The 25,584-nt window shown below is 41.4% G+C and overlaps 1 protein-coding gene across 2 annotated transcripts in view; it reads right to left on the reverse strand.

Moving 5' to 3' along the window:
* The window catches only part of PCNX2 (pecanex 2), a 240,349-nt gene that overhangs the window by 194,296 nt on the left and 20,469 nt on the right, over positions 1–25,584 (reverse strand). For both annotated transcript variants that reach the window (XM_065401279.1, XM_065401278.1), the window contains exons 4-8: positions 23,345–23,381; positions 20,492–21,802; positions 12,013–12,160; positions 11,696–11,841; positions 10,284–10,377 (exon numbers count right to left, since the gene is read on the reverse strand). In XM_065401279.1, coding sequence (XP_065257351.1) covers positions 10,284–10,377; positions 11,696–11,841; positions 12,013–12,160; positions 20,492–21,802; positions 23,345–23,381 — 1,736 coding nt within the window. The remainder of the gene's footprint in view (positions 1–10,283; positions 10,378–11,695; positions 11,842–12,012; positions 12,161–20,491; positions 21,803–23,344; positions 23,382–25,584) is intronic.

The following is a 25,584-nucleotide window of genomic DNA, read 5'->3' on the forward strand; positions in this document are numbered from 1 at the left end:
ATCTTGGTTGGGGGTTGCTAAGTGCTTCCCAGCTCCCCACTCGCCCTGCAGCCCCTGCACCCTCCCCGCCCCTGCAGCCTCTGTGCCCCCTGCTCCCCACTGGCCCTGCAGCCCCTGAACCCCCCCCCGCCCCTGCAGCCTCTGCGCCCCCCGCCCCTGCAGCCTCTATGCCCCTGCCTGCCCTGCTCCTCCTCGCCCTGCAGCCCCTGCACCCCCCCCCGCCCCTGCAGCCTCTGCGCCCCCCGCCTGCCCAGCCCCTGCGCCCCCCTACCCCTGCCTGCCCTGCTCCTCCTCGCCCTGCAGCCTCTGCACCCCCCTGCCCCTGCAGCCTCTGTGCCCCCTGCTCCCCACTCGCCCTGCAGCCCCTGCACCCCCCCCCGCCCCTGCAGCCTCTGCGCCCCCCGCCTGCCCTGCCCCTGCAGCCTCTATGCCCCTGCCTGCCCTGCTCCTCCTCGCCCTGCAGCCTCTGCACCCCCCCCCCCCCGCCTGCCCTGCTCCCCCGCTCACCCGGCAGCCTCTGCCTGGCGGGGGCTTCGGATGCTCAGCGGTGACCGGGGCAGCGCGGGTCCCTGCAGCCCCGGCACACGCCGCACTCCCTGCCCCGCGCCACAGCCTCCTTCCTGCCGCGCGGGGTGACGGGGCTGCAGGAAGGGTCCCCCAGTGGCCGGGGAGTCCCCGCCCGCGAGGGAAGCCCGAGCCGCTGGCTGGGCCCGGCCTCCCCATGGTCCAGCGGGCTCGGCTGGGGTGCGCAGTCCGCCCAGCCTCCTGGGGCAGCAGCGGCCCCTTCGCCACCTTCTGCGGCTGCGCCCCCCCCCCTTCCCGCGCCCGAGCTCGCTACAATGTAGCCAGGCGGCTGGGCTGCGCTGCGGACCCGACGGGTTGTGCTGGGGCGGGCGGACCCTGGCTTATGCTGCCTCCCTATTTCCCCGGACATGTCCGGCTTTTTGGCAGTTCCCCCCGGATGGGGATTTGAGTACCAAAAAGCCGGACATGTCCGGGGAAATCCGGACGTATGGTAACCCTACGGAGTTCTCTTTCTGTTGGAATGAATTTCACATTAGAAGCTATCACAAGGCCTATTGGCAGCCTAAGGTTAGCGGCAGGCCTTCATCTAACAGCGTGAGCAAAGAGTCCCTTGCTTTCTTAATTTGAAATCAAGAATTGAATAAACCTGCACATTTTTCTATTTCTACAAGGGTCTTAAAATGATCACCCAAAGGTCACTTAGGGAGAAAGGATGGCCTTGGGGTGAAGACACTGGACATGGATTCAAGGGAGCTGAGTTGAGTTCACAGCTCTGCCTCATACTTCGGGCAAGTCACTTGCCTTCTCCAGGCTCCAATTTTCAATCTTCAGCTTGTACATTGTACCCCTTTCTCTGACCCTTTGTTGATTTAGATTGTAAGCTCCTCTGGGCAGGGACTGTCTCTTCCTGTTAGTTTGTACAGTGCCTAGCACAATGGGCACTGTTGAAGCCGCTAGCTGCTATTGTAATACAAATAATGATAATGAACTGTAAAAAAGTGTCCACCACTTAAGTCTATATTTGAACAAATGAATCAAACACTTTTGGACCAAAGAAGGATGCATAATGATTAGCAACCATTTTTGAAGAACAAACCATTCTAAACAAATATCAGCTCTGTACCAATTGATATCAATGCATGTGTGTCATGAATCTGTCCTGCATGGATTCTGTTCCATTTGCAAGAGTTTAAATACTTCAGAAAGGAGACAGACTAAAGAATACAAGTTAGCTCACATCTCCCAAAGAAGAGTATTTGCTAACTGAACCTCTTATCTGAAACTAAAGAGCAAAATGCTTCCCTGATATAAATGGATGCAACTACAGATGACTTTGGTAGGAATCGCACCACTTCAAACAAAGATGTTCCAAAGCCGATAGGTAATATAAATTGTTTGGGCACACCTATACTTGGGTCTAAAATCTGTAAGTTAGCCCCTGAAACACTACAAGCAAAAACTGCACTTCTGAGAATGATGCTGACTCATGTAATTTTGGGGCATATGACCTTGCATTGGCAGTCATTTCAAGGGATGTTGACAAATTACCCATTCCCACAGATCAAAGTGCAGTAGGCATTGTGGGGGTATGGTGACCAGATGTCCCGATTTTATATGGACAGTCCCGTTATTTGGGGCTTTTTCTTATATAGGCTCCTATTACACGCCACACCCTGTCCCGGATATTCACACTTGCAATCTGGTCACCCTTTGTGGGGCTGGGGCAGAATACCATAGTATTTCATCACTAAGTAACATCTAATTAAATACTGTGTGAAAAACTGCAACATATCTTTTGCCAATACATCAGTCACTTAGGGTATGTCTAAACTTCAATTAAACCTGTGGCCAGCCCGTGCCAGCTGACTCGAGCTAAGGGGCTCAGGCTCAGGGCCTGTTTAATTGCAGTATAGACATTCAGGCTTGGGCTGGAGCCCGAGGTCTGGGACCCTGTGAGGGGGGTGGGCCTCAGAACCTGGGCTCCAGCCCAAGCTCAAACATTTACACTGCTGTTTTATAGCCCTGCAGCCCAAGCCCAAGTCAGCTGACCCAGGCCAGCCCTGGCCGTGCCACGGATCTTTTACTGCAGTGTAGACATGCCAGAAGATGTGAACACATTTAGGGTAAGATGTTGGGATACAAAAAAATCACTGTCTCATCATCACCACCAAAATCTATGGTAGAAAGCAGCCAAATTTCATAGTGCAAACATAACTGTGGTGCTAATAGATCTGCGAGCTGCTTCAAGCCCTTTAAAAATGCCATGGGAAGTTTGGATAGCTCATCCAGTAGTTTGGGAATATAGACAAGTACTAAAACTTTCACTAAAGATTTACCAAAAGCAGCAAAATAATTTTAAATGGCAAAGCAAACTGTGAGGGAAACTTGACGATAGATGTATATGTTTCAGAGATTATTCTGTGATTGCAGCCAAGTACTCTGTGTGTTCACATTTAGATATTGGATTTTATGTTCAAGATTTCTCCAAATACCATTATTTTAATATTAAACTTGTAATTTTACACTAGCACTAAAATTAGCAATACATTTTTCAGCATTTGCAGAAAAATCTAGACACACTATGAAAATACTCAACTTGGTTTTACATTAGTAACCTCAAGTTTATTTCAATTCACCTTTTTTTGTCTTTCTAAACGTGGTGAAGTATTGAGAGGGGATGTGAACAGGCTTTTGAAGTCCATTACTTAATTCTAAAATGAACATCTCCCCAGTAGGCCAGAGACAAACAAAGGGTAATCAAATATTCAACTTCTCCAGACTATAGGTTCAGACAGTGTGTCACATTGCCATTTGTAACTTGAAAAAAGTGCAGTAGTTTGCAGTAACTGAATTCAGTTTTTGATTGATGTGAAACCAGGAGGTATAATGTGTCCACATAGTAGTTAATCAATCTCTTGTGTTCTTAGTCATTTAAAAAGACAGAATCCTTAGAAGACAATATTTCAGACACATTCTGGAATGCCATGTTACTAGAAGGTAATAAATATTGACACATTTTTATTTTTACATTAGAAGGCCAAGCTCTTAACAAGAATCCTAATGTGTAAATAGAGCACAGTTCAGACAAGCAATTAAATATGTTTCGGGGATATAGTAGCTTGGTGCTGCAAGAATACGGAGCAGTTTACTACTGTATAATTCAGTAACTGACATTGAGCTAAACCTTCTGGCCCAATTCACTCTACTGCAGGGGATAGAACTCACTATTGATGCAAAAATAGTTATTGATACAATTATTATATTTATTATTGTAATTGTAGGTTGTTATGAGTTTGGTTTCACCTTTACTGAATTTAATGAAATATTTACAATTATTTTTATGCACATATGCTTGAGAATAGGATATCTGACGTGCTTATTAAAACTAGTTATTTAATTAAATAAAATATTCATGATAATTAAGGAAATTCCATGTAAATATCTGTTTTCTGTCAACCACTGACAGGCACCAAAAATGTCAAGGAAAACACCACCTCCTTAGCCATAAAACCATATTTATTACCTTATAAATGTGTTTTCACTGAATCTGGAATGCAGCTTTATAACTTCTATTTTGCTTTAATAGTCTATATTATTTTATTTTATACTATGTTTCTGAACATTATGTAATTGTTAGTTATTCTGATTTACTCCTTGTATAGAATATTTGACAGAAGTCTTCAACTGTAAATGTACTACAACTGGTATGTGGTAAATCAAGGAACCATTTGATCAAAAGGCAAACAACCAAAAAGAGTGTCTTCTCAAACAACCAGACACCTCCCCCTCGTACAAAACACCAGTTTGATACAGACATAAGCTTTATTTCAAAAAAACCTTTTAGAATATTTATGTTTTGGAAAGAAATATGGTTGTGTAAAAGAATGTGAGGATGCTCTTCAGTCAGAATATTTTAAAGATGAGTGATGCTAAGGATGTGTTATCAGAGTGGGCTTCTTTACCTCTCCTCTTTGCAAAGAGAAAAACTTTTCATTTTAAGCCCACACAAAGAATTCTAGAAATATCCTTACTGAAACTGATTTCTTTTATAAACACTCTAAAGTCTTCAAATTTTCAGAACATTTATGCTTGAAAGTGTTTGCAGAAGAAAATGGTTACTTCTAACTCATGTTTCCTCTTAACAATGAAAACTTTTGTTGTCCCTCAAATGGTAAAGATAGGATAAGCTTCCTTTGAGTTGTTTATTTGCAAATATTTTGCATCTAAATGCAAGCCCTAACTATATTAACTGCCTGATACCATTGTGATATGAACAGTTAGATGTTTTATGGACCAATATGTAAACCTACTAACTTGTTATAATTGGTTACTAACATTAGAAGCCAGGAGTATAAAACACGTATCTAAGTGGGAAATTAATCAGTTATCTGGCAATGTTTAAGGAACTCCTTTTCAAACTCAGGAAAACAGGAAGAACCAGTCCAAGGGTTGTTAAGAAGGAAAGACAATACATTATTTAAGTTTAAAGACTCTCTTTATGAATCATTTAAATTTAAAAACACTATTTTAAAAAAAAAACGCAAGATTTTGATATAGAAAATAGGAGTGTTTGGACCAAACTTTAAACAGAATTTTGACTCCTATTAAACCCTGATGGAACTAATGAGATATCTCAAAACAAACTGAATAACAGAAAGAATTAAAACTCTAGCTTTAAAAATGTTCGGCAAATTTCCTGCCCCAAAGACAAAAGCAATATAACCATAAAATTGAAGAATGACAACCCTGTGGCATACACATTAGCAAATTGCATATTCATGAGCTGAATATCCTACCAGACCATATCATGAAAGTGTTGAGCCAATGCAGGGTGACAGCGTCTGATATTTGAATCCAGCCAAGCCCCTGAAGGTGTGTTTTCCACCTTCAGAGAGTATGGAGAGAAAAGAGTACAAATTCCTTCAGACTGAGACATGCTCTCTCATACTCTTTACACATTATTAATGCACTCTTATGCTCTCAGCTCAGCCTGCTCATCTCATCTCTACAAGCAAGTAAGCAGCAGAGGCAAGACAGATATGAACAACAACAAAAAAGAACACAGCATCAAGAAGAAGCAACCTTCCAGTCCAGTACTGCTTCTGTGACACGATGACATCATCAAGATTTCAGCATCATTGATGCTACCCTGGGACAACAGTAACAGGCTTTAAGAATGTAATTTATGAAATAGAACTGAAAGCTATTCTCATACGTGACATTCTTCTTTTGCATGCTTTATAAATCTGTTTTTGAAAGGACCACACAAAGGAACAAATCTAGCACTGCTCATAACCAACCAGCAGGTACAAAACACTCTAAAGGCTTTATCTAGAATCCAATTTGTGGTCGTGGGGTAACTTGAGTTAACCAGCATGACTGTAAGATGAGCCCTAGAGTAAAGAAGTGACTTGGAATAAATGGTTGTGGAGTGTCTAGATTAGCATTCACAATTGTGGTAATAAGTTATAACAGGACCACAAAGCCATAAATAGCAGAATTGGTGCAGTGATTCTGGAGGAGGAAGTGGAAGGAAACACAGGTTATTGGGAATCATAGAATCATAGAATATCAGGGTTGGAAGTGACCTCAGGAGGTCATCTAGTCCAACCCCCTGCTCAAAGCAGGACCAATCCCCAACTAAATCATCCCAGCCAGGGCTTTGTCAAGCCTGACCTTAAAAACCTCTAAGGAAGGAGATTCCACCAGCTCCCTAGGTAACCCATTCCAGTGCTTCACCACCCTCCTAGTGAAAAAGTTTTTCCTAATATCCAACCTAAACCTCCCCCACTGCAACTTGAAACCATTACTCCTTGTTCTATCATCTGCTACCACTGAGAACAGTCTAGATCCATCCTCCTGGGAACCCCCTTTCAGGTAGTTGAAAGCAGCTATCAAATCCCCCCTCATTCTTCTCTTCTGCAGACTAAATAATCCCAGTTCCCTCAGCCTCTCCTCATAAGTCATGTGCTCCAGCCCCCTAATCATTTTCATTGCCCTCCGCTGGATTCTCTCCAATTTATCCACATCCTTCTTGTAGTGTGGGGCCCAAAACTGGACACAGTACTCCAGATGAGGCCTCACCAATGCCGAATAAAGGGGAATAATCACGTCCCTCAATCTGCTGGCAATGCTCCTACTTATACAGCCCAAAATGCTGTTAGCCTTCTTGGCAACAAGGGCACACTGTTGCCTCATATCCAGCTTCTCATCCACTGTAACCCCTAGGTCCTTTTCTGCAGAACTGCTGCCTAGCCACTCGGTCCTTAGTCTGTAGCAGGGCATGGGATTCTTCCATCCTAAGTGCAGGACTCTGCACTTGTCCTTGTTGAACCTCATCAGATTTCTTTTGGCCCAATCCTCCAATTTGTCTAGGTCCCTCTGTATCCTATCCCTACCCTCCACCGTATTTATCACTCCTCCCAGTTTAGTGTCATCTGCAAACTTCCTGAGGGTGCAATCCACGCCATCCTCCAGATCATTAATGAAGATATTGAACAAAACTGGCCCCAGGAACGACCCTTGGGGCACTCCGCTTGATACCGGCTGCCAACTAGACATGGAGCCATTGATCACTACCCGTTGAGCCCAATGTTCTAGCCAGCTTTCTATCCACCTTATAGTCCATTCATCCAGCCCATACTTCTTTAACTTGCTGGCAAGAATACTGTGGGAGACGGTATCAAAAGCTTTGCTAAAGTCAAGGAATAACACGTCCACTGCTTTCCCCTCATCCACAGACCCAGTTATATCCTCATAGAAGGCAATTAGGTTAGTCAGGCATGACTTGTCCTTGGTGAATCCATGCTGACTGTTCCTGATCACTTTCCTCTCCTCTAAGTGCTTCTAAATGGATTCCTTGAGGACCTGGCTCCATGATTTTTCCAGGGACTGAGGTGAGGCTGACTGGCCTGTAGTTCCCCGGATCTTCCTTATTCCGTTTTTAAAAGATGGGCACTACATTAGCCTTTTTCCAGTCATCCGGGACCTCCCCCGATCGCCATGAGTTTTCAAAGATAATGGCCAATGGCTCTGCAATCACATCAGCCAACTCCTTTAGCACCCTCGGATGCAGCGCATCCGGCCCCATGGACTTGTGCTCGTCCAGCTTTTCTAAATAGTCCTGAACCACTTCTTTCTCCACAGAGGGCTGGTCACCTCTTCCCCATACTGTGCTGCCCAGTGCAGTAGTCTGGGAGCTGATCTTGTTCGTAAGATAGAGGCAAAAAAAGCATTCAGTACATTAGCTTTTTCCACATCCTCTGTCACTAGGTTGCCTCCCTCATTCAGTAAGGGGCCCACACTTTCCTTGATCTTCTTCTTGTTGCTAACATACCTGAAGAAACCCTTCTTGTTACTCTTAACATCCCTTGCTAGCTGCAACTCCAAGTGTGATTTGGCCTTCCTGATTTCGCTCCTGCATGCCTGAGCAATATTTTTATTCTTTTCCCTGGTCATTTGTCCAATCTTCCACTTCTTGTAAGCTTCTTTTTTCTGTTTAAGATCAGCAAGGATTTCACTGTTAAGCCAAGCTGGTCGCCTGCCATATTTGCTATTCTTTCTACATATCAGGATGGTTTGTTCCTGCAACCCCAATAAGGATTCTTTAAAATACAGCCAGCTCTCCTGGACTCCTTTCCCCTTCATGTTATTCTCCCAGGGGATCCTGCCCATCAGTTCCCTGAGGGAATCAAAGTCTGCTTTTCTGAAGTCTAGGGTCCGTATTCTGCTGCTCTCCTGTCTTCCTTGTGTCAGGATCCTGAACTTGACCATCTTATGGTCACTGCCTCCCAGGTTCCCATCCACTTTTGCTTCCCCTACTAATTCTTCCCTGTTTCTGAGCAGCAGGTCAAGAAGAGCTCTGCCCCTAGTTGGTTCCTCCAGCACTTGCACCAGGAAATTGTCCCCTACACTTTCCAAAAACTTCCTGAATTGTCTGTGCACTGCCGTATTGCTCTCCCAACAGATATTGGGGTGACTGAAGTCCCCCATGGGAACCAGGGCCTGTGATCTAGTAACTTCTGTTAGTTGCCAGAAGAAAGCCTCATCCACCTCATCCCCCTGGTCTATAGCAGACTCCCACCACGGCATCACCCTTGTTGCTCACACTTCTAAACTTAATCCAGAGACTCTCAGGTTTTTCTGCAGTTTCATACTGGAGCTCTGAGCAGTCATACTGGGAGATGTGGGAGTCCACATCTCTTGTGCATGCCAGAATAGTTCTCTGCTGGGATTCCTCTACCCCAGCACCTGGAGGTCTCTTGGGACGTAGGTAGGATCAGTGGATTCACAACTACACAGGCTCAACAGCCCAGCCCCTCCCTTTTAATGCAGACTTCAATAGCCACAGACTACGATAGCTCTGAAGCTATAGGAGCAGTCCCAGAATGGCTACACTGCTATACTGTAGACTGGGGATAAGGAAGAGTTAAAAGTCCCTTGACTACAGAAGTCCTAGTGTATAGTCTGCTCTCAACTCAAGCTCCAGCTATTTGGCCTCAGGTTCTCCCTCTTTATTTTCAATGAGCTTTTCATTAGTCCACAAAAAATAACTTTGGGACAGTTGAAAGTAAAAGGGCAGTTGCAGGGCTAGTGGGCTCCCTCACCATCCCATGAAAAACAATGCCATGCCCAAGTAACTTTCAGGTCCTTCCCGCTGGGCACAGTTTATCAACTCAGATACAGAACTTAAGCAAAACATCACAACAAAGCATGGGCTACAGTTTCCAGAGGCTTTCTCCCCTTGCCTCTGTCAGTGCTGAGAAGAGGACACGCCTTCCCTTTAATCCCTCCTGCTTCAGGGCCTACTGCAGGCACCCATGTCCCTCCTGCAGCTCTCTCAGCTCTCTATAGAAAACACCTGACATCCTCCCGGCTGAGTCTGAAAAGGGCTGCTGGTACCAGGACCTTAAAGGGACAGACCATCCTGTTGCAGCATTCCACTAAGCTAACACTGTTCCTAGCACGGCAACACAGGCATCTTTGCAAAGTCTCCTCTGAATGCCCAACGTCGCATTCATTTTTAAAACAAGTTTTAGAACAATAGTTATGCCTCATGACCCATGACCCTTCTCCCCCAGCCTGGTCCTGAAGTTCTCCGGGTGCTGTTCAACAGGACATATAAAAACATTTGAATATTATCATAAAACCACCTTTGTGAACTTTTATACAAAAATCCCAAACCATGGAGCATAACAGATAAAGGGATGGGAGAACACTGGGAAGCGGGAGTAATCAACACAGGTCATTCTAAAACCAATTTGAGAAAAAAAAACATTGTTTAGGTGCTGTTCTGAAGTGGCATGATGGCCACTCTGTATTTCAGACAATGAGGAGGGTTCATATCCTAGAGCCTGCAAAAGCATGCTCACTTGCTGACATAATACATGAGGATGAGATCCATAAAAGGCCGGTAGGCAAGGCCAGATAAGCAATAGGACAAAGCTGAAAATTCAGACCTACCCCAATATGTTTTAATTACAGCCCCAAAGACAGCTCTAAATATAAAGTAGCTATTACTGGCTGATAAGAAAAACACACCATAGCGGGTATTTTCCTTTTCCTTATAGATATCCTTAAAACATGGTCGCTTCCCCTCCCCCCTTTAGATAAAATTTAAAAAAAAACTGCATGCCTTGACATCTCTAAAACAGATTAGCACATTTCTTACTCGTCACATGTCTCTTTCACAGCTAGAATCAGCTTTGTGGCCTCCAGCACTGAAAAGTCTAAATGTCTAAAAATAAGAATTTACTTACTGAGCATTAGAAATACAATCATAATTTGATGTCTGATATCGAGTATTTCCTTCCTTCTGACTGCCAGCCTTTAAATAGCAGGATCTAATTTCCCCTTTAAAAACATAAAAGTATCAGTTAAGTGATGTAAATTATTTGTTTACACCTACAATTTAGTAGCAATCTGGTTTTCTCGGTCAAAAAAAAGTATCTGTAAACCAAATGTTCTAACTGCTTCTTTATATTTGTGATTGGCAGTGTGGACGTGTTTTAAAACATCATAGAACAAATACATGTTAAAATAAACATTGGAAAACCGGAGACAAAGCCACAAAAATACAGATATTAAGGGCAAAATTCTGTTCCCTGTTGTAAGAGCAGAGTAAGAGAGCTCTGTGCAAATGAAGAAATGGACTCCTGCCCCAATCTAAACATAGGGGGGCCTGATCTGACAGTACCTTAAATACTGTGTAGCCATTCATAGGTGTGCAAGGTAACTGTAAAACATTACCAGAAGTATAAAAGAGTGAAGCATTCTGATTTGTTCATGTTTGCAGAAGTGTAGATGACAGGTACATGGCAGTGGAGAATTAGGTGAAAGGTGGGTAGCCACGGTCTACTGCTTGTCCCATCCCCACCGCCTACCTAACATACACACAGGGCAGTGATCCTCCAGTGAATAAGCACACTACTCCCCTGACCTGTCCACAGCTGCCCTCCCATGCACATGCAGAACAAGGGTCCACAGCATGCAAGAGGCTGCAGTGGTGCTACACAGGAGTGGAAGGGGAGAAAGGACAGGATCCCAGGAGCCATGAAACCCAGCTACATGGGAGCTTCTTTTGTGCTTCTTGGAAGGGCGATTTGATGTGAGCCTAAGTGACTTGTGGATCTGCTACTACAGAAATGCACTTGGCCAGTACCCCACAAGGCAGATGGCATTGGAACACAACAGCCACTAGAACTATTTCAGCCCAAAGCCTAGAGTAGCTGTGGAGTGGCCCTGCTGCTCGGTGTGGCCTGTAGTCCCCAGGGAGTTCCCTGCACCAAAGTCAGGTACTGATGGGGAAAGGAGTCCATTCAATATCCTGAAGCAGGTAGCAGACCACCATTCTGAATGAAGGCAGCCCCAATATGATGGGAGATGGCTGCCATCTAAACCATCACCTATTCACACTTAGCTTAAAGATCTGACAGCAAGGGATGGGAACCTTTTGGCCAAGCACATTGGCGCAATTCCCTACTCAGACAAGAAGTTCTATGGGATCTTCAGCATCCACAAAAAACACACTAGACATGTCTTTTAAGGTATCATCAGAAAAATACACTCAACTCCACAGTGAATGTCAGACAAATACAGGTCTGAGATAACTTCTGAGTTTTCTTTAGAAATCTCTCCTCATGGTTTAATAGTTACAGCTGCATAAACTTACCATGCTCATCTATGAACACATGCATCGCGTCCACAGATATTTCATCTTGCATTGAAGCCTCAGGTCCACTTATAACTTGCAAGACAGAACTATCTTGCTGGGAAGTTACCCGGTAGATTATCTGCCTTTGCCTGTTGCCCTGGTAACTTGACACAAAAATGTTTCAAAACTACTATGAGGAACTTTTTTCTTGTTCTCAATAAAACAGAGAGAGAGAGAGGTTAATTAAAAGTTTACGTCAATTCTACTCAATATAACAGAACAGCTCGCATCATCATGCTTTTGAAGTACAAAAAATATGAAGTAACTGCCCTTACTGTGCTGTAAATTGGGCAGGCTCTGGTAGCACTGGACTAGCACTAGCCCAATCTTGACTTTGTACATCTGATCTTTCCAGTTTAGAAACATGCTTGTAGTGCTTTTCTGTTTCCAGCATTTCTTCTTTTCTCTCGGTTGTATGGCTATCTGAAAGATACGCGAATAAAGAAGGGAGACGTTCTACACAGATCACTGTAAAGAGTTCTGTTCATTTACTTCAGAACAAGAGCATTTTTAAGGGGAAGTTGTCCAAAGACGCAGTGCTCAATTGGCCTCCATTGGTGAAAAACAAATTAGTTAGGGTGAATAGAGTAAACTGCTTAGAGGAGGATTATTGAGTTGTTTTTTGGCACAAGTTACCTTGTGTTGTGCTTCTATGTAGCCTGAACCTCCCTGAACTGGAAATCTCTTAATTTCCAGACCATTATGTGTAGGACATTTTTTTAAAGGGCCCATTTTTTGAAAATATGGCAGAAGTGTTAAAAGTATTTAGAAAATCAAAGTTTTTACTCCTTAGTCAAACAGTCCCATTTGAAAATAAATCTGTGCATTTCCTGTTTAACTAGTGATTTAAATTGCACTTTAAGCACAAAATCTCACCCTAGTTTAACTATGCAGCTGATACAGTGTTCCATAATCTCATAACTATACTCCAACAGGGGACAAGAGGCTGCAGAAGCCTAATTAAATCCATTTTCCCTAGGGAGTTATGGTTGTTCAAGGATTAAGAATAACTGATAGCCAACAAAAAGGTTATATTAATCTAATTGGTCCCACACTGCCTAATGCTGGCTGGAGGGCTGAAACAATTAACAAGATTTTTTGTTTGATGATTTAATGGCTTGAAGGGGGAAAAAAGTCTCACTCTTTTCCATTCCAGGTCTCAAGTCTTTCAATTCTCTTTCCCCTGAAGTGGTGAAGATTAATAATAAATAAAAATGAATGGCAATTCTTAGAGCTCCTAGCACTAGAAAGATATGCCAGGAGGGTCTGCAATGGGATTTTAGTACAATGATTCCTGCTGATTTCTCTCCACGGAAGTTACTTGTACTTTCAACTTTTGAATGGAGGTAACATATGGGGGGGGGAATGGTTCTTCAGTCTCTGCCAATTAATAAACATTAATCTGATGACTCATAAATGTCAGCTCAATTTATCCTCTAAATTTTGGTAGTCTAGTTAACATTAAAATCTTCATCTTTTTTCCTCCCCACATCTCTTCTGCATGTTAAGAATCCCCCTTTGTCAATGATGTAATTTACAAATGCAGAAAGTATTACCGATTTTTGCAAAAACTAACAAATGCATTTACAGTCTGGATTGAAAATCATTATTGTTTACAAACTGACTTCTAGCAAAAAATTCTCATGATCTGTTTTTACATGTTGCACCCTGGAGCTAGTTCAGTCAATAATGCAATATTCAAATGTAATTTGTCAACTAATCTTCATTTTGTTTTTCATGGTTTTCATTGAGCAAACTGCTAAACACAGACTTTAAACAAATATTATCTGTCACATGAAAAACAAGAGAATGCCAAAATTCAAAAATAAAAATGACTGATAAAAAAAAAAACATAAAAAGGCAACAGACAATCTAGTAGAGTTTACATTTCAGTAAGTACTTGCTTACCTGGAAATGTACTTCCTCTGACTCAAATCCACTAGGATGGAGCTGCTCAAGCTCAGGAAAAAAATTCTCATCACTTGTGCAGAGATAACTAAGGCCTGGTCTGCATAGTTTTTATGCCCATATAACTATTTCAGTTAAGAGTGTGACATTTTACCTGTATACGTATAGGGGTTTAACCCTCTAGTGTGGATGCAGATATACACATTCCTTACACTGGTATAGCTTATTCCCCTTCCCTTTGGGAATAACCTATGCCTCTGTAAGCACTATTATACTAGTATAACTGCATCCACACTAGAGGGTTTGTACAGCTTTAACTACACCAGTATAGTTAAACTGGTACAATTTTTGCATATAGACAATTCAGCTGTCTGACACAATGTGATTGTCTCAATATTTTGTCTGTTGACTTATTGTCTTGGCTAATTTTAAATGAAATCTATTGCTGCTGTGAGCAGCTAAAATATTTCTCTGAATTCTGCTTTTTCCATTTTAGTATGTTGTGCCAGGGTTTCTTCTGTTTATGCTCCATCTGCCCCTAGCCCAGTCTTATAGGTTTAGTTTTGTCCTCATTTGAATGCAAACTGAAATGCCACTGCTCCTATACATTTTCTTTTTGTTTTGTTTCATTGACGGTTTTTATAATAAAATGGAAGTAAAATTCAAATAAAAAAATCATTTCAAATAAAAAAAATCAAATCATTTCAATATTTTCAGTTTTTTTGAGGGGGAGCAGTTTGAACAGAAATGTTTTGGCAAAGTCATTATGAATTCATGAATCTGCATTTTTTGGCAAAAAAAAGTTTAGTCTGAAAAAATTTGCCTAGCTCTACTAATAATATGTTTTAAATTTAAGCAACAATTCTAATACCTAAATAATATTAAGACTAAAGCCCATCTGATTTGTAATCTGTATCTTATCTTACAGACTTGCATTTGTCTATTCTGGGTCTCATATATTCTGTAATTCCTCTGATGCAGAATCTATTCCTTTCAGGAGAATTGCACTCTGGAATATAAACTTTCATTTAAAAAATGAGACCTTTCTAGCCCATATGGTTTCAAAGATAATTTTGTAAATGTAAGGCCATCTTAAACCAGTGCAGTGTCGACTGTACACAGCAGAAAATAATAGTTCTGAGATATGTGTGAAATGTTCAGAGTGTACACTCTGAGGCCTAAAGATGACATTTTAATTGACAATAGTCTTAATTATTTCACTGTTGATCATTTCAGTAGAAATGTCTAGCTAATATGCTTTTCCCGCAATCCCAAACTGCCTTGAAAGGTGCAAAAAAAGACATTTAAAAAATGTATGTGAGGCAGAATATCCTCCACAGTAGAATCCCGGGATCTTGCTGCAGAATTTTGGTCCAACTTTCTGAGGAGTACATGAGATCTTAAGTCTGGTCCTCTAGTAATGCTGCAAGGTGCGCAGTGTGACAGTGTACAAAAACACATTTTGTTCCTGCTAGCGGGGAGCAACTTATCTGCATCATGTCCTGGGGTGAAATCCTGGCTCCACTGACGTCAATGGCAAAACTCCACTAAAGTTAATGGCAAGACATTAAATAGGGGCAGAATTTCACCCTGTAGTGTGCTTTATTGAATATATGTGTATGCAGGGGCTGCGGGGCCCTGGCATTTAAAGTGGCAGGGCATAGATCAGCTCATTCTGCCGGGCCCTCCTCTTCCCCTTTCAGGAGCCCTCTCTCCCTCAGCAGTAGCTTGACCCCCCCAGGTCCATGAGACTTATGTCCACCACATTTTTTTAATCACTAGGCTTCTGTATGAGATCAAAGCACTGAAATAATATAGTTGGTGATTAGGGTAGCTTGGTGAACCTGACATCCATATGTATAATGGCAATTTTAAGGTTTTAGATCTGATTTTTCTTTAGTTTTGCCTCTAGAGACCCAGATATGCTTACCTCTTCAAAGTTGCCATCCCTAAGCATAAGTTTAAAATCAACAGAGGCAGGACTGTCTTTGTGGCGAGTACCTTTTGCAAACCTCAGACAAAAGAGTCTTCAAAAGTAAAAGAGATTCAGGGCAGTCTGCACTACCACTTAATTCAATCTAATTTATGTCACTCAGGAGTGTGAAAAAAGACACCCCTATGAGCGACGCAAGTTACAGCGACCTAGGCATTGTCCACACCGGTGGTACGTCGGTGGGAAATGCTCTCCCGCCAACATAGCTTCTGCCTCTCGCAGTGTGGAGTAATTATGCTGATGGGAGAGCGCTCTCCCATTGGCATAGAGTGTTTTCACCAGACGCACTACAGTGGCGCAGCTGCATCAGTGCAGCTGTGCTGATGTAGCACTTCTAGTGTAGACCTGCCCTCAGTCACGATGGTGAATAAGTTTTTCCCCCACAGGAATTTTAGTCAAAAGCAATATAATTTTACAAAAAACTTCAGTTTCACTGAAACAGCTTTTTCCAAACTGTTGGAAAACTTTTGACGTTTTCCAACCTGTTCTAAGGATGAGAACATTTTTTTTAAATTTGCTTCTACACCATCTAAATTCAGGCAAAACAGTTCTTTTTTGTGTTCTTCTGTCTTAGTTCCCACCATTCCTACAGCTGTTCTTGTTCCCTGTGTGATATACCATCAACCGTGTTAGAAGACAGAATACAAATGCTTCCGTCCTGCAAAAATTTGACTTACACCAAGTTCACCAACTCTTACTCAGCTACAGACTTGTCAGAGGAGCCATCAGCAAGTACAGTAATAAACCTAATTTTCTATATGCATTTCTGAGATGCGTTCCTACGACACTTTTCAGTTGCCTCTATAAAGCCTTTCCCTGTAGAGGTATCAAGAGTTTGATCCAAGATTAAAGCCACTATTGGCTAAGAGCTTCTTGTAGACAAACAGATACATTTTCTGCTCCTACGCATTTAACATGAGCAGAAGTGTGGGCATGCACATATAAGGAATCAGATCTAGAGCTCTTACACCCACTTACAAGAGGACTTTCCCAATAAAAAAACTTCTCATGCTTTCTGCAAATTACACAAAACATGTAATCTTTCTTTCAAGAAAATCCTGAATATTTAGCTTTCCAGGACTTCTGGAAACCGCATATACATTCGTATATGTCCAAGTTAATCACATTCCTTAACCTATTCCTCTGTGCCATGTTCTTCATGTTCATTGAGCCAGGGGCTTCAGTATTATTCTTTGCCAATTAGGGTGAGTTTTTTTGTTGTTTTTTGTTTAAACCTAAAAAAAACGCCCATCAAGTGGCTTGACTTGTTCCAGACATTTTTCTCATATACAAAAAAACAACCACTTCTCTGTGTGTATAATTTTTATTCAAATATGTTTTAAAATATATTGTATAAATTGCAAATTAGCTCTTCCTGCTTGGCCCAGGAAGTATAACTAGTAATTGCAAGACTAACAAATTAGAAAGAGGCCATCTCATTCCTAAAATCAAATTGTGTTTTGCAGAAGAAGCAAATAATCAGATTATAATGTATAGTTTAGATAATTTTAGTACACAGCATACTCTTGCTTGGCTGGAAAATTAAATTTGCTTTGAACTACCTGACTATAATTGAAAAGCTCAGACTCATTCTCTACCTTCTCCAAGAACCCCATAAATCTGATCAGAGCACTAACAGACACCAGACTCTAACTGAGGCTTATATCAGGCTTACTCAATAATGTATTTTTCCCTGGTCCCACTCCTACTTCTTCCAAGGCATTACTTGTGTGGATGACATCAACTAGGCCCATCCACCTTCTTTTTGACTATCAGCTCAGCCGCTCTTCCCCATTTGGTCTCCTCCCCTCTGACTTACCTAAATTCTATTGCTCTGCTTAGCCATTAGCCAACTTTTGAGGCAGCTGAGGTCTTTTTACTCCACTTCCACTCACCCCCTCTGGCCACACTCTCTTCTGTCAGACAACTTGATTCTTTTGTGTTGGAGATCACCAAACTCTCACCCTGCCTCCCCTGTTGTTCTTGTCCAGCCAGCATGAAACCTGAAACTAATTATTAACTGTTTTACCTAGGAGCCCTAGTCATGGACCAGGACTCCATTGTGGTAGGCACCACACATACACAGATTAAAAAGATGATCCTTGCTCCAAAAGGCTTACCAGGAAAGCACTTCTATTTGTCCTGGACAAAAGGATTTTCCAAGCCTGAGCTATGTACCGTGGCCTGAGATTGGAAAATAGGTGTGCTCTCACTTTCTAATCATATCTTTTATATAAATCACTACAACAGGGAACTTCCCTAACTTTGGGAAAGACAATAACAATCTGCTTAACTATTCAACATAAGAAAAATACTGCTGGAGAATTTATTAGAATCAAAATCCAGTGATTTAGACTTCTGAATTAGGCTTGTTACAAATGGGCTAGTGAATGAATAATAAAATCAGGTCTGATTTGTTGATGTAAGGGTATTTATTTTGTATGTTTTGACATGTGATGTTGACAATTTGTGTTAATGGCATATAAAGCTTTAACTTTTTGAATCTTGATACCTATTGTCATTAAATAATTCTCCCCCATCCACCGCAATTACCTGCAACTGTGAAAATTTAAATTGATTTTAAAAAATGCTTAAAAATAAACATCCATATTATCCATCAAAATTATAAAAATAAAAATAGAATTCTGCCACGCCTAAGAATATTGTATCCAAATGAACATTTAAGGCCTCCCCCAAATAATAAACCCCACAAATAACTTGCAGGAAATCTAATTGGGGACAGGCTAGGGAAGGCAAAGGACCAGTTGTTTAGAGTAGCCTGAGAAGCAGCATATCAATCAATGGGAGCCAAAGGGGAAGAAAATCAATTGAACAATGTGGTGCTGTGGAGGTGAGGTCAGAGAGGATGTACTGAGGGGCTAGTGGACAGAGAATGGAGTGATGCTCTAGGGTAGGAAGTGACAAAAATGGAATGGATCTTTAAACTGATTGGGGGTGCAGAGGGGGGAGTGTGGATTGGGAACAGAATCAATGGCAGAATGGGTTGGGGAATGTAAAAAAAATGATTAGGGACAAAGAATAGACTGATGGGATTGGGATCTATAGAAGCTACATGAAAGATGAGCAGAGAACTGAATGGAGAGGCTTGGGAGGAAGGGCCGAGAATGGACTGATAGTGCTGGAGATGAACAGTAAAGAAATAGACGGAGGGGACAAGAGAAGAGTATAGGAAAGGGAGTGAGAGCAGGGAATAGAAAGTAGCATGGAGTGAACAGAAAAGGGGAGAGTAAATAAGAGTAGAAGAAGGGGAATGAAACAAAACTGATAACGTAACATGGAATAGAAAAGGTTAGAACTGCAGTGAGAGATGGAGAAAAATGAGGGCAGGATTTAATGAGCTTGATGGGGTCAGAAAAATGAAAAGGTGGAAGATAAATACAGGAGGAATAGGATACAACGGAAGAAGAAAGCAAGTCAAGTGGATATTGTATGGCAAAATGTTTTATAAAGTCAATCAGGTATATGTGTGTTGGACCTCTTTTGTGGGATGTAGAATGTTTGCAGCTAGTCATGGGAATCCATATTTCCTACTGTACACATGGAGAAGGGGGATAACTTTTTTTAAAAAAATGTTAACACTGTTTTATTAGAATATTTTAATACATCTCTTGTGTTTTATGGGAAAGACATAAGTGCATTTTGGTTGCATGCTTTTTGGGTATCTTCATAGAATACAATTTACCATGGATTCCAAACAAATAAGAGGCAGGCTTCCTAGGATTTGTTTGTTTTGGTTAAAGTCTTCTAAAATATGTGAAATTGCATTTGATAGTTCAGACCTTGCTCTGAGAGGATCATGGGGCCTCTCCACTGTATTTTGTCTTACATCTCCACAACACATAACCCGCCCCCTTAGTTTTGTTTAGCTAGATATAAGGCTAGATTTAGTTATTGTTTTATAGAAAGCAAGGTGCCAAAACAATTAGAAACAACACACCTATACATTGCGTTGGGAGGCACTGGGATAGAGAAGAGAGGTAGCGGAGCTAGTTGTGGGTGAGGAGCCAAATATTCTTATATATGGGAAACAGAATATACAGCTTTGGTTTTATGTCATGGGTAGAACAGTAGAAAAATTCTCAAATTATTTAAACAAAAAAAGCTTTTGACTAAATGGAATTTTTCGTGCGAAAGTTCCAGTTTTCATCAAAATTTTGGTGGCTTTCACTGAAAACTGAAGACTTTTCTGTTATAAAAAAATGAATATTTTTAGTTTTCAGAAATTGAACTACCAACAAATTTTCAGTTTTTAGCTTCCAAAAGATATAAATATTTTGATGTAAACCTAAAAACTTGTGTGAATTTTTTTTCAAGGTTATTAAAATACAACTAAAGCTGGTCAGGAAATGTAGGGATCTGGGGTTTGGGTTTGATTTTTAATACACATAAGTGACTCTGGCTCTTTTAAATATGTGTATATATTTAAGAAGTCCTCATATGCATCTGATGGAAAGAGTATGAGAGAGAGTGGCACAGCAATTTTGCAGGTTTTGGTAAACATGTATTGGTATTCTAACAGAACCAAGCTTGCCCCATGCAGGTTATTCCAATGTAGAAGTCCAGCTAAATACCAGCTGAGTGCTTACTTTACTTAGCTCAAACCTTTTGCTTTGAAATGTTCAAAAGCCTTCTAAAACTACAGGAAACTGCACCAGGTATTTTTTATGACAGGACCTTATCCCCACCCTTTTTTAGCACTTCTCCAAGTTGGATTTGGCTAACTTTTTATGGACCTGAGATTAAATCACCATAAACAAAGTAGGTAAGAGTCTGGCAATCTTTGATTTTCTTATTCCAAAAGAGTAGTTTTAAAATATCATATCATACCATACCTCCACCAAACCCATCATCTTTTGTAGTCTCTGTTTTGATATTGGACTGATTTGATGCTGTCACCTTTGCGGTATTAATGGATTCCAGCAGGGAGACAAATTCCAGGAAGTTAGATTCATTGGGTATTTGTCCTTCTTTAGCTTCTAAGTCAGATTTAGAAGTTGGCAAGGTCTTTTCTTTATCACTGATTATCTCCATGGAATTCTTACTTAAAAAGATGTCTGTCCCACTGTCTACGCTCAGCACTCGAATGTGTCTCTTTTCATGGGCAGTTTTATAAGACAGAGGATCAAGGTTCTGTTGAATTTCTTTAGAATTGGAAGTGGTGACCAGCAAATTCTCCGAAGCATTCTCCAGATTTGGACCTAAACGAGTGTTAGTTTCTGAATGGTTATTTGCAGGATAGCTATGGTCCTTTACTGCATTGTCCAGATCACCAGACTCATAGCCAGAACACTGGTTGGATGATGCATCGACCTTTAAACGTTCTGGGGTTCTTTCACTTTCACTGGCTTCCAGATGAACATTACCTCCACCATCATCAGACAATTCAAAAGTTATAACCGGAATTTTGATCTGTTCGTTATTTTTTTGACTGTGGAGATCTGCTATAGCTACACCAGAGTCTGGGTTTGAGCTAGTTTTCTCAGTACCTGACACCTTCAGATGGAGAGAACCTTCTAAATCACTCATTGTATTTGGTGTACTACTCATTGTAATAACTATTTTAATGGGTTCATGTAAATTAAGTTGGTCTCCAGGCAGAGAACTGTCAACAAGAGCAATAGCAACCTCACCATCTGAATAATCAAGATCTTCATTGGTGTTATCAACATGAAAAGAAATTTCCACAGGCCCATCGGTCTCTTTGGTTGCAATTGTATTACACTGTGGGCAGTTACGATTAAAGCTTTCATGGGGTGATCCATCTGGGAATTTCTCTCTTTTGTAACTTTTTGGATTACTTAAATGCTCTGAAATAATAACTGAATTTTCACTGCCCCATTGTTCAAAAGAAATGCCAGTTCTTAAAATGTCATACTGTGACAGAGAGAGATTTGACAACTTTTTAACCAGATTTTTGTCCATGAGAATATCTTCTGATCCAAAGTAGCCAGAAGGGTGCAGCTTCTCTTCTTTTTCATTTGTTCCATTACTGATAAATGTCTCCATAGCTGCTGGTTTTGCTACTATTGCCGATGTGGTAGAATCTGACATATGGGCTGTAGAAATAGGTAACATATCCGCTTTGATATAGGGTGAGGTAGATAAAACTGGTGGTGAAGCCTGGTCTTCTAACATTGTTACCCCTAATAAGAACATACATATGAGTGAGGTCGCACAAACAAAAGTCATTATGCATTATAGATGTCAATATTCCTATGCATCAAAACCAGCCTGCAGAGCTAAGGAAACATGGAAATACAGAACAAAATAGTTGATAACTTTAGACAGAAATTTACTATGGAATGTAACAATTGTTCTCTGCTAACTGACTTTCACAATTTTTTGCATCTAGCTAAGAAATTAGGAAGATAATTTTCTTGTTTAGGAATTGTATGAAAAAGAGATTTTTATTTTAATTACCTGGAAATATGGTTCTTACTCATGTGAGCAATAAGATAAGGGTTTGCAGGCTCAGGCCCAATCTCTGGGTGAAAGGGGCCTTTACAATATGTTAGAGTTGCAGTTCTACTCTATGTCAGGTTCCCTCACAGATCAAGAGATAGTAGTAGCAGCAGCAGCGTATACATTTTAAAAAACAAAATAAAATAAAAAATCACAAGAACCCAAACAAACAAAAACAATCTGCCAAACCCAAACATTACACTGCACACACAATTCTCTCCCTGGGGACAGGATGATAGAAAGAATGAACCAATGTAACAGATATTAGTCATGTCACCTCATGCACTGCAGGAATCGTCACAGACACTACAGTGATGAGGGTGGTGTAAGAACCTATGCAGAATGGAATTCTGGAACTTGTCGTTCATGGACCACTGGAACTGAAGGCACACCAAGGCATGCTGGGAATGTTGTCAGAGTGTATGAGAAGAACCAGAGACTTTAAGGGAGCAGGATGTGTTGCTGAGTCTCTCCAGGCAAACAGCTCAGGAGAGTCTTTGGTGGAGACAAGGGAAGAAGCAAAACTGGTAGTGATTCTGCGGGCTGAGTTGAGCTGAAAGGGGCCAGGCTATGGAGGAGCACCCAGGAGATGGAAGACCTGGGAAGAAGCCAGAGGGGCAGGTGGAGAGAAGGACCAGGAACTCCATGGAAAAGAGAGTTCTATGGACTTTGTTACTGAGACATGGGTTGGATAAAGCTGGGGAGCTAGTAACAGAGGGTTCTGAAGTACCAGGGGAAAGGTAGGCTAAAGAGCCAGAAGTAGCCAAGGGCAAGAAGAGGCCATGATCAAAGGAAGTGTAGAGGGTTTGGGGTGTGAGCTGACCACTAGCTTTCTGCTTTGTGGCCCATGGCACAGGGCTTCCAAAAGAGAGTGGGAGGAAGTCCCCTTCACTCCCCTTAATCAAAGTGCACAAGGTGCACAGACCCTTAAGGAAGGGCTGTGGCCCAGAGCAGGTGAAAGGCAGGGGATGGGAAACTAGTTTTGGGACTTTCTTTGGACTTTTGTTTACCCTGGCAGAGATGGAGTTTTTCTAATTTAGCTAGAGAACTCAATGAAACTATACAATTAGTTATCCCCAAGGAGGGGAAAGTGATGCAGCAGCCGCACTTGGCCCTGGAACTGGTAAGCCTCTGGTACAGGCTGTGCATGTGCTGAAATACTTTTGGCAAGCAATGTTTATAGAAAACAGTTAATAAAGGTTAAAAAAAAGCTTTCAAGATACCTTTGAGATCTTCAACAGTTTCTTGTGTTGGCAGCTCCTAAAAAAATGAAATATATTAAATTCATTGTGTTCAAATTAAATACTGTTTTTAAAAATTTAGAATTTAAACTCAACGATCATCTCATCAATTGTTAGTACATAACATTCAGTAACTTGCGAACTCACCAGTGGGAGCTGCAGATAGTGAAAGGTGAGAAGAAGGTGATGCTATAGTATCAGTCATGGTCTACCTAATAGTTCAAATCACATTTGTGACATTCAGGATAAATTCTGAGATGGATTTTTTGCCAGTCAGCAGCCCCAGAGGTGGGGTTTTAGTCAGAAGGGAACAGAGAGCACATATATTGGTTTCCCTTTTTCAAATTATGGATTTTTTTATCTGTGAGATTATCAGGTTTCCTTTCCAATATTTGAAAAGAATCTCTTACACAATGCTGGAAAAGAAAGCCATATAATTTAGAAGACTAGGTTGATAACCTGAAAAAGAATACTATGGAGAAAATCAACGTGGTGTTGCTCCTCCTAGTAGCCAGAAGCACCTGTGGCACTGGGCACCAGAACTGAGAGCAGGAAGACCATTTCTACTGTCCTCTCAATGCTCCTGTTGCTGATGCCCAGGCAATCAGGAGAAGGAGCCTGGACTGGCAAGGGAATAGACTGGGACAAGGGGAGGTGAGAGTAGGGAAGAGTGGAACTGGGACAAGGAGCTGAGGAGGGAGATTGGGACAGAGACAATGACAGGTGGGGGAGGCTAGGGGCAGAAAGGGCTGTAATACCTAGAGCACATTTCCCTCAGATCCTGAAGTAGAATCCAGTATTCCTGAGTGTCAGTATTCCTCTGCTATCAGCAAATAGCTGTGAAACCCACTGGCAAAATGTGTGCTTCATCTCCTTCTAGTGGTTGTCCAACATAGAGGGTGACAACCTACTACTTCTATCAGTTACACTATTATTACTCAAGTGGCAGAGGTCTGTGCTGTGGATCTAAAGGTTCTAACCCTGCTTATGAGCCATGTTGGACTCTATATGATGGAATTTGTTTTGTTAGTTACATTTTTAAAAGCCTAGGAAAGTACATTGAAAAACTACATTAAAAGAACATTAAGGTTGCAAAGTCAAGCACTCAAAAGTCAGAAAATGCCAGAATTCAAATTGTCCATGCAATCTTAATCCGTCCCCCTTGTGTGTATGCATTATGACACAGTCTTTAATTACATGGTCATGTATTATTTTTTTTCTACAAGACCCTGCCTCATTCAGTGCAGAGGAATAACTGTGCTGTGTGACTGAATCAGGGTTGTGTAGTCAAAGAGGCTGTTTTCTGTAAGACCCCTGCCCACATTTGTTGCCAAAGTTGGAAGGTGTGTAGTGAATGAGGCATGGGACAGCAGGCAAATAAAGGATGATTTTATTGTTTAGGCAGTTGAATGATGCCCTTGAAGTTTGGATTCTATCCCTGCCTCTGCCAGAGTTCCTGTGTGAAGCTGGGCAAGTCACTTAAACCAAACTTTTCACAGATGAATTCATTTTCTGTGTGCGCAATTTGATACATCTGGATTCTAATATGCAGAAGGTCTGAGCACTAACAAATGCAACTGAAATTAATGACAGCTCATCTCTGAACAAATAAAGCACTACCAAATGCTAAATTTCTGAAAAATGATCTCAAATTGCACACCAAAATTCACTGGCACTTTTGACATTAATGTCTCTATGCCTCAGTTTCTCATCTATAAAATGGGAGTTATAGTATTACTTTACAGGAGTGTTGTGAAGATAACTCCATTAAGGTTTGTGAAGCACTGAAATGCTATAGTGGTAAACACCCTGGATAGACCTACAAGGAAATTAATAGTTCTGTATGCAGTGCAAGATTTGAATAGTGTGCATGTGCAGTAAATAGGGGCTAGGGAGACACATTGAGCAATGAGGATAAAATGAAATATTGAATAGCTACTCATTAAGTGAGCACCATACAACCTGTGCACTGAATGAGGCAAGGGTTCTATGGAAAAATAGTATGTGATCATGTAATTAAAGATTTATCATAATGCACAAAGGGGCTGAATTAAGGCTCACAGGCAACCTTAATTTGTCATTTCCTGAGTGCTTGACTTTGCAACCTTTATATGGTGGCCAGATGTCCCTATTTTATAGGGACAGTCCCGATATTTGGGCCTTTTTCTTCTATAGGCACCTATTACCCCCCATCCCCGTCACGATTTTTCAACCTTGCTGTC

This window comes from Emys orbicularis, chromosome 3 (genome assembly GCF_028017835.1).
Source record: "Emys orbicularis isolate rEmyOrb1 chromosome 3, rEmyOrb1.hap1, whole genome shotgun sequence".
NCBI lineage: Eukaryota > Metazoa > Chordata > Testudines > Emydidae > Emys > Emys orbicularis.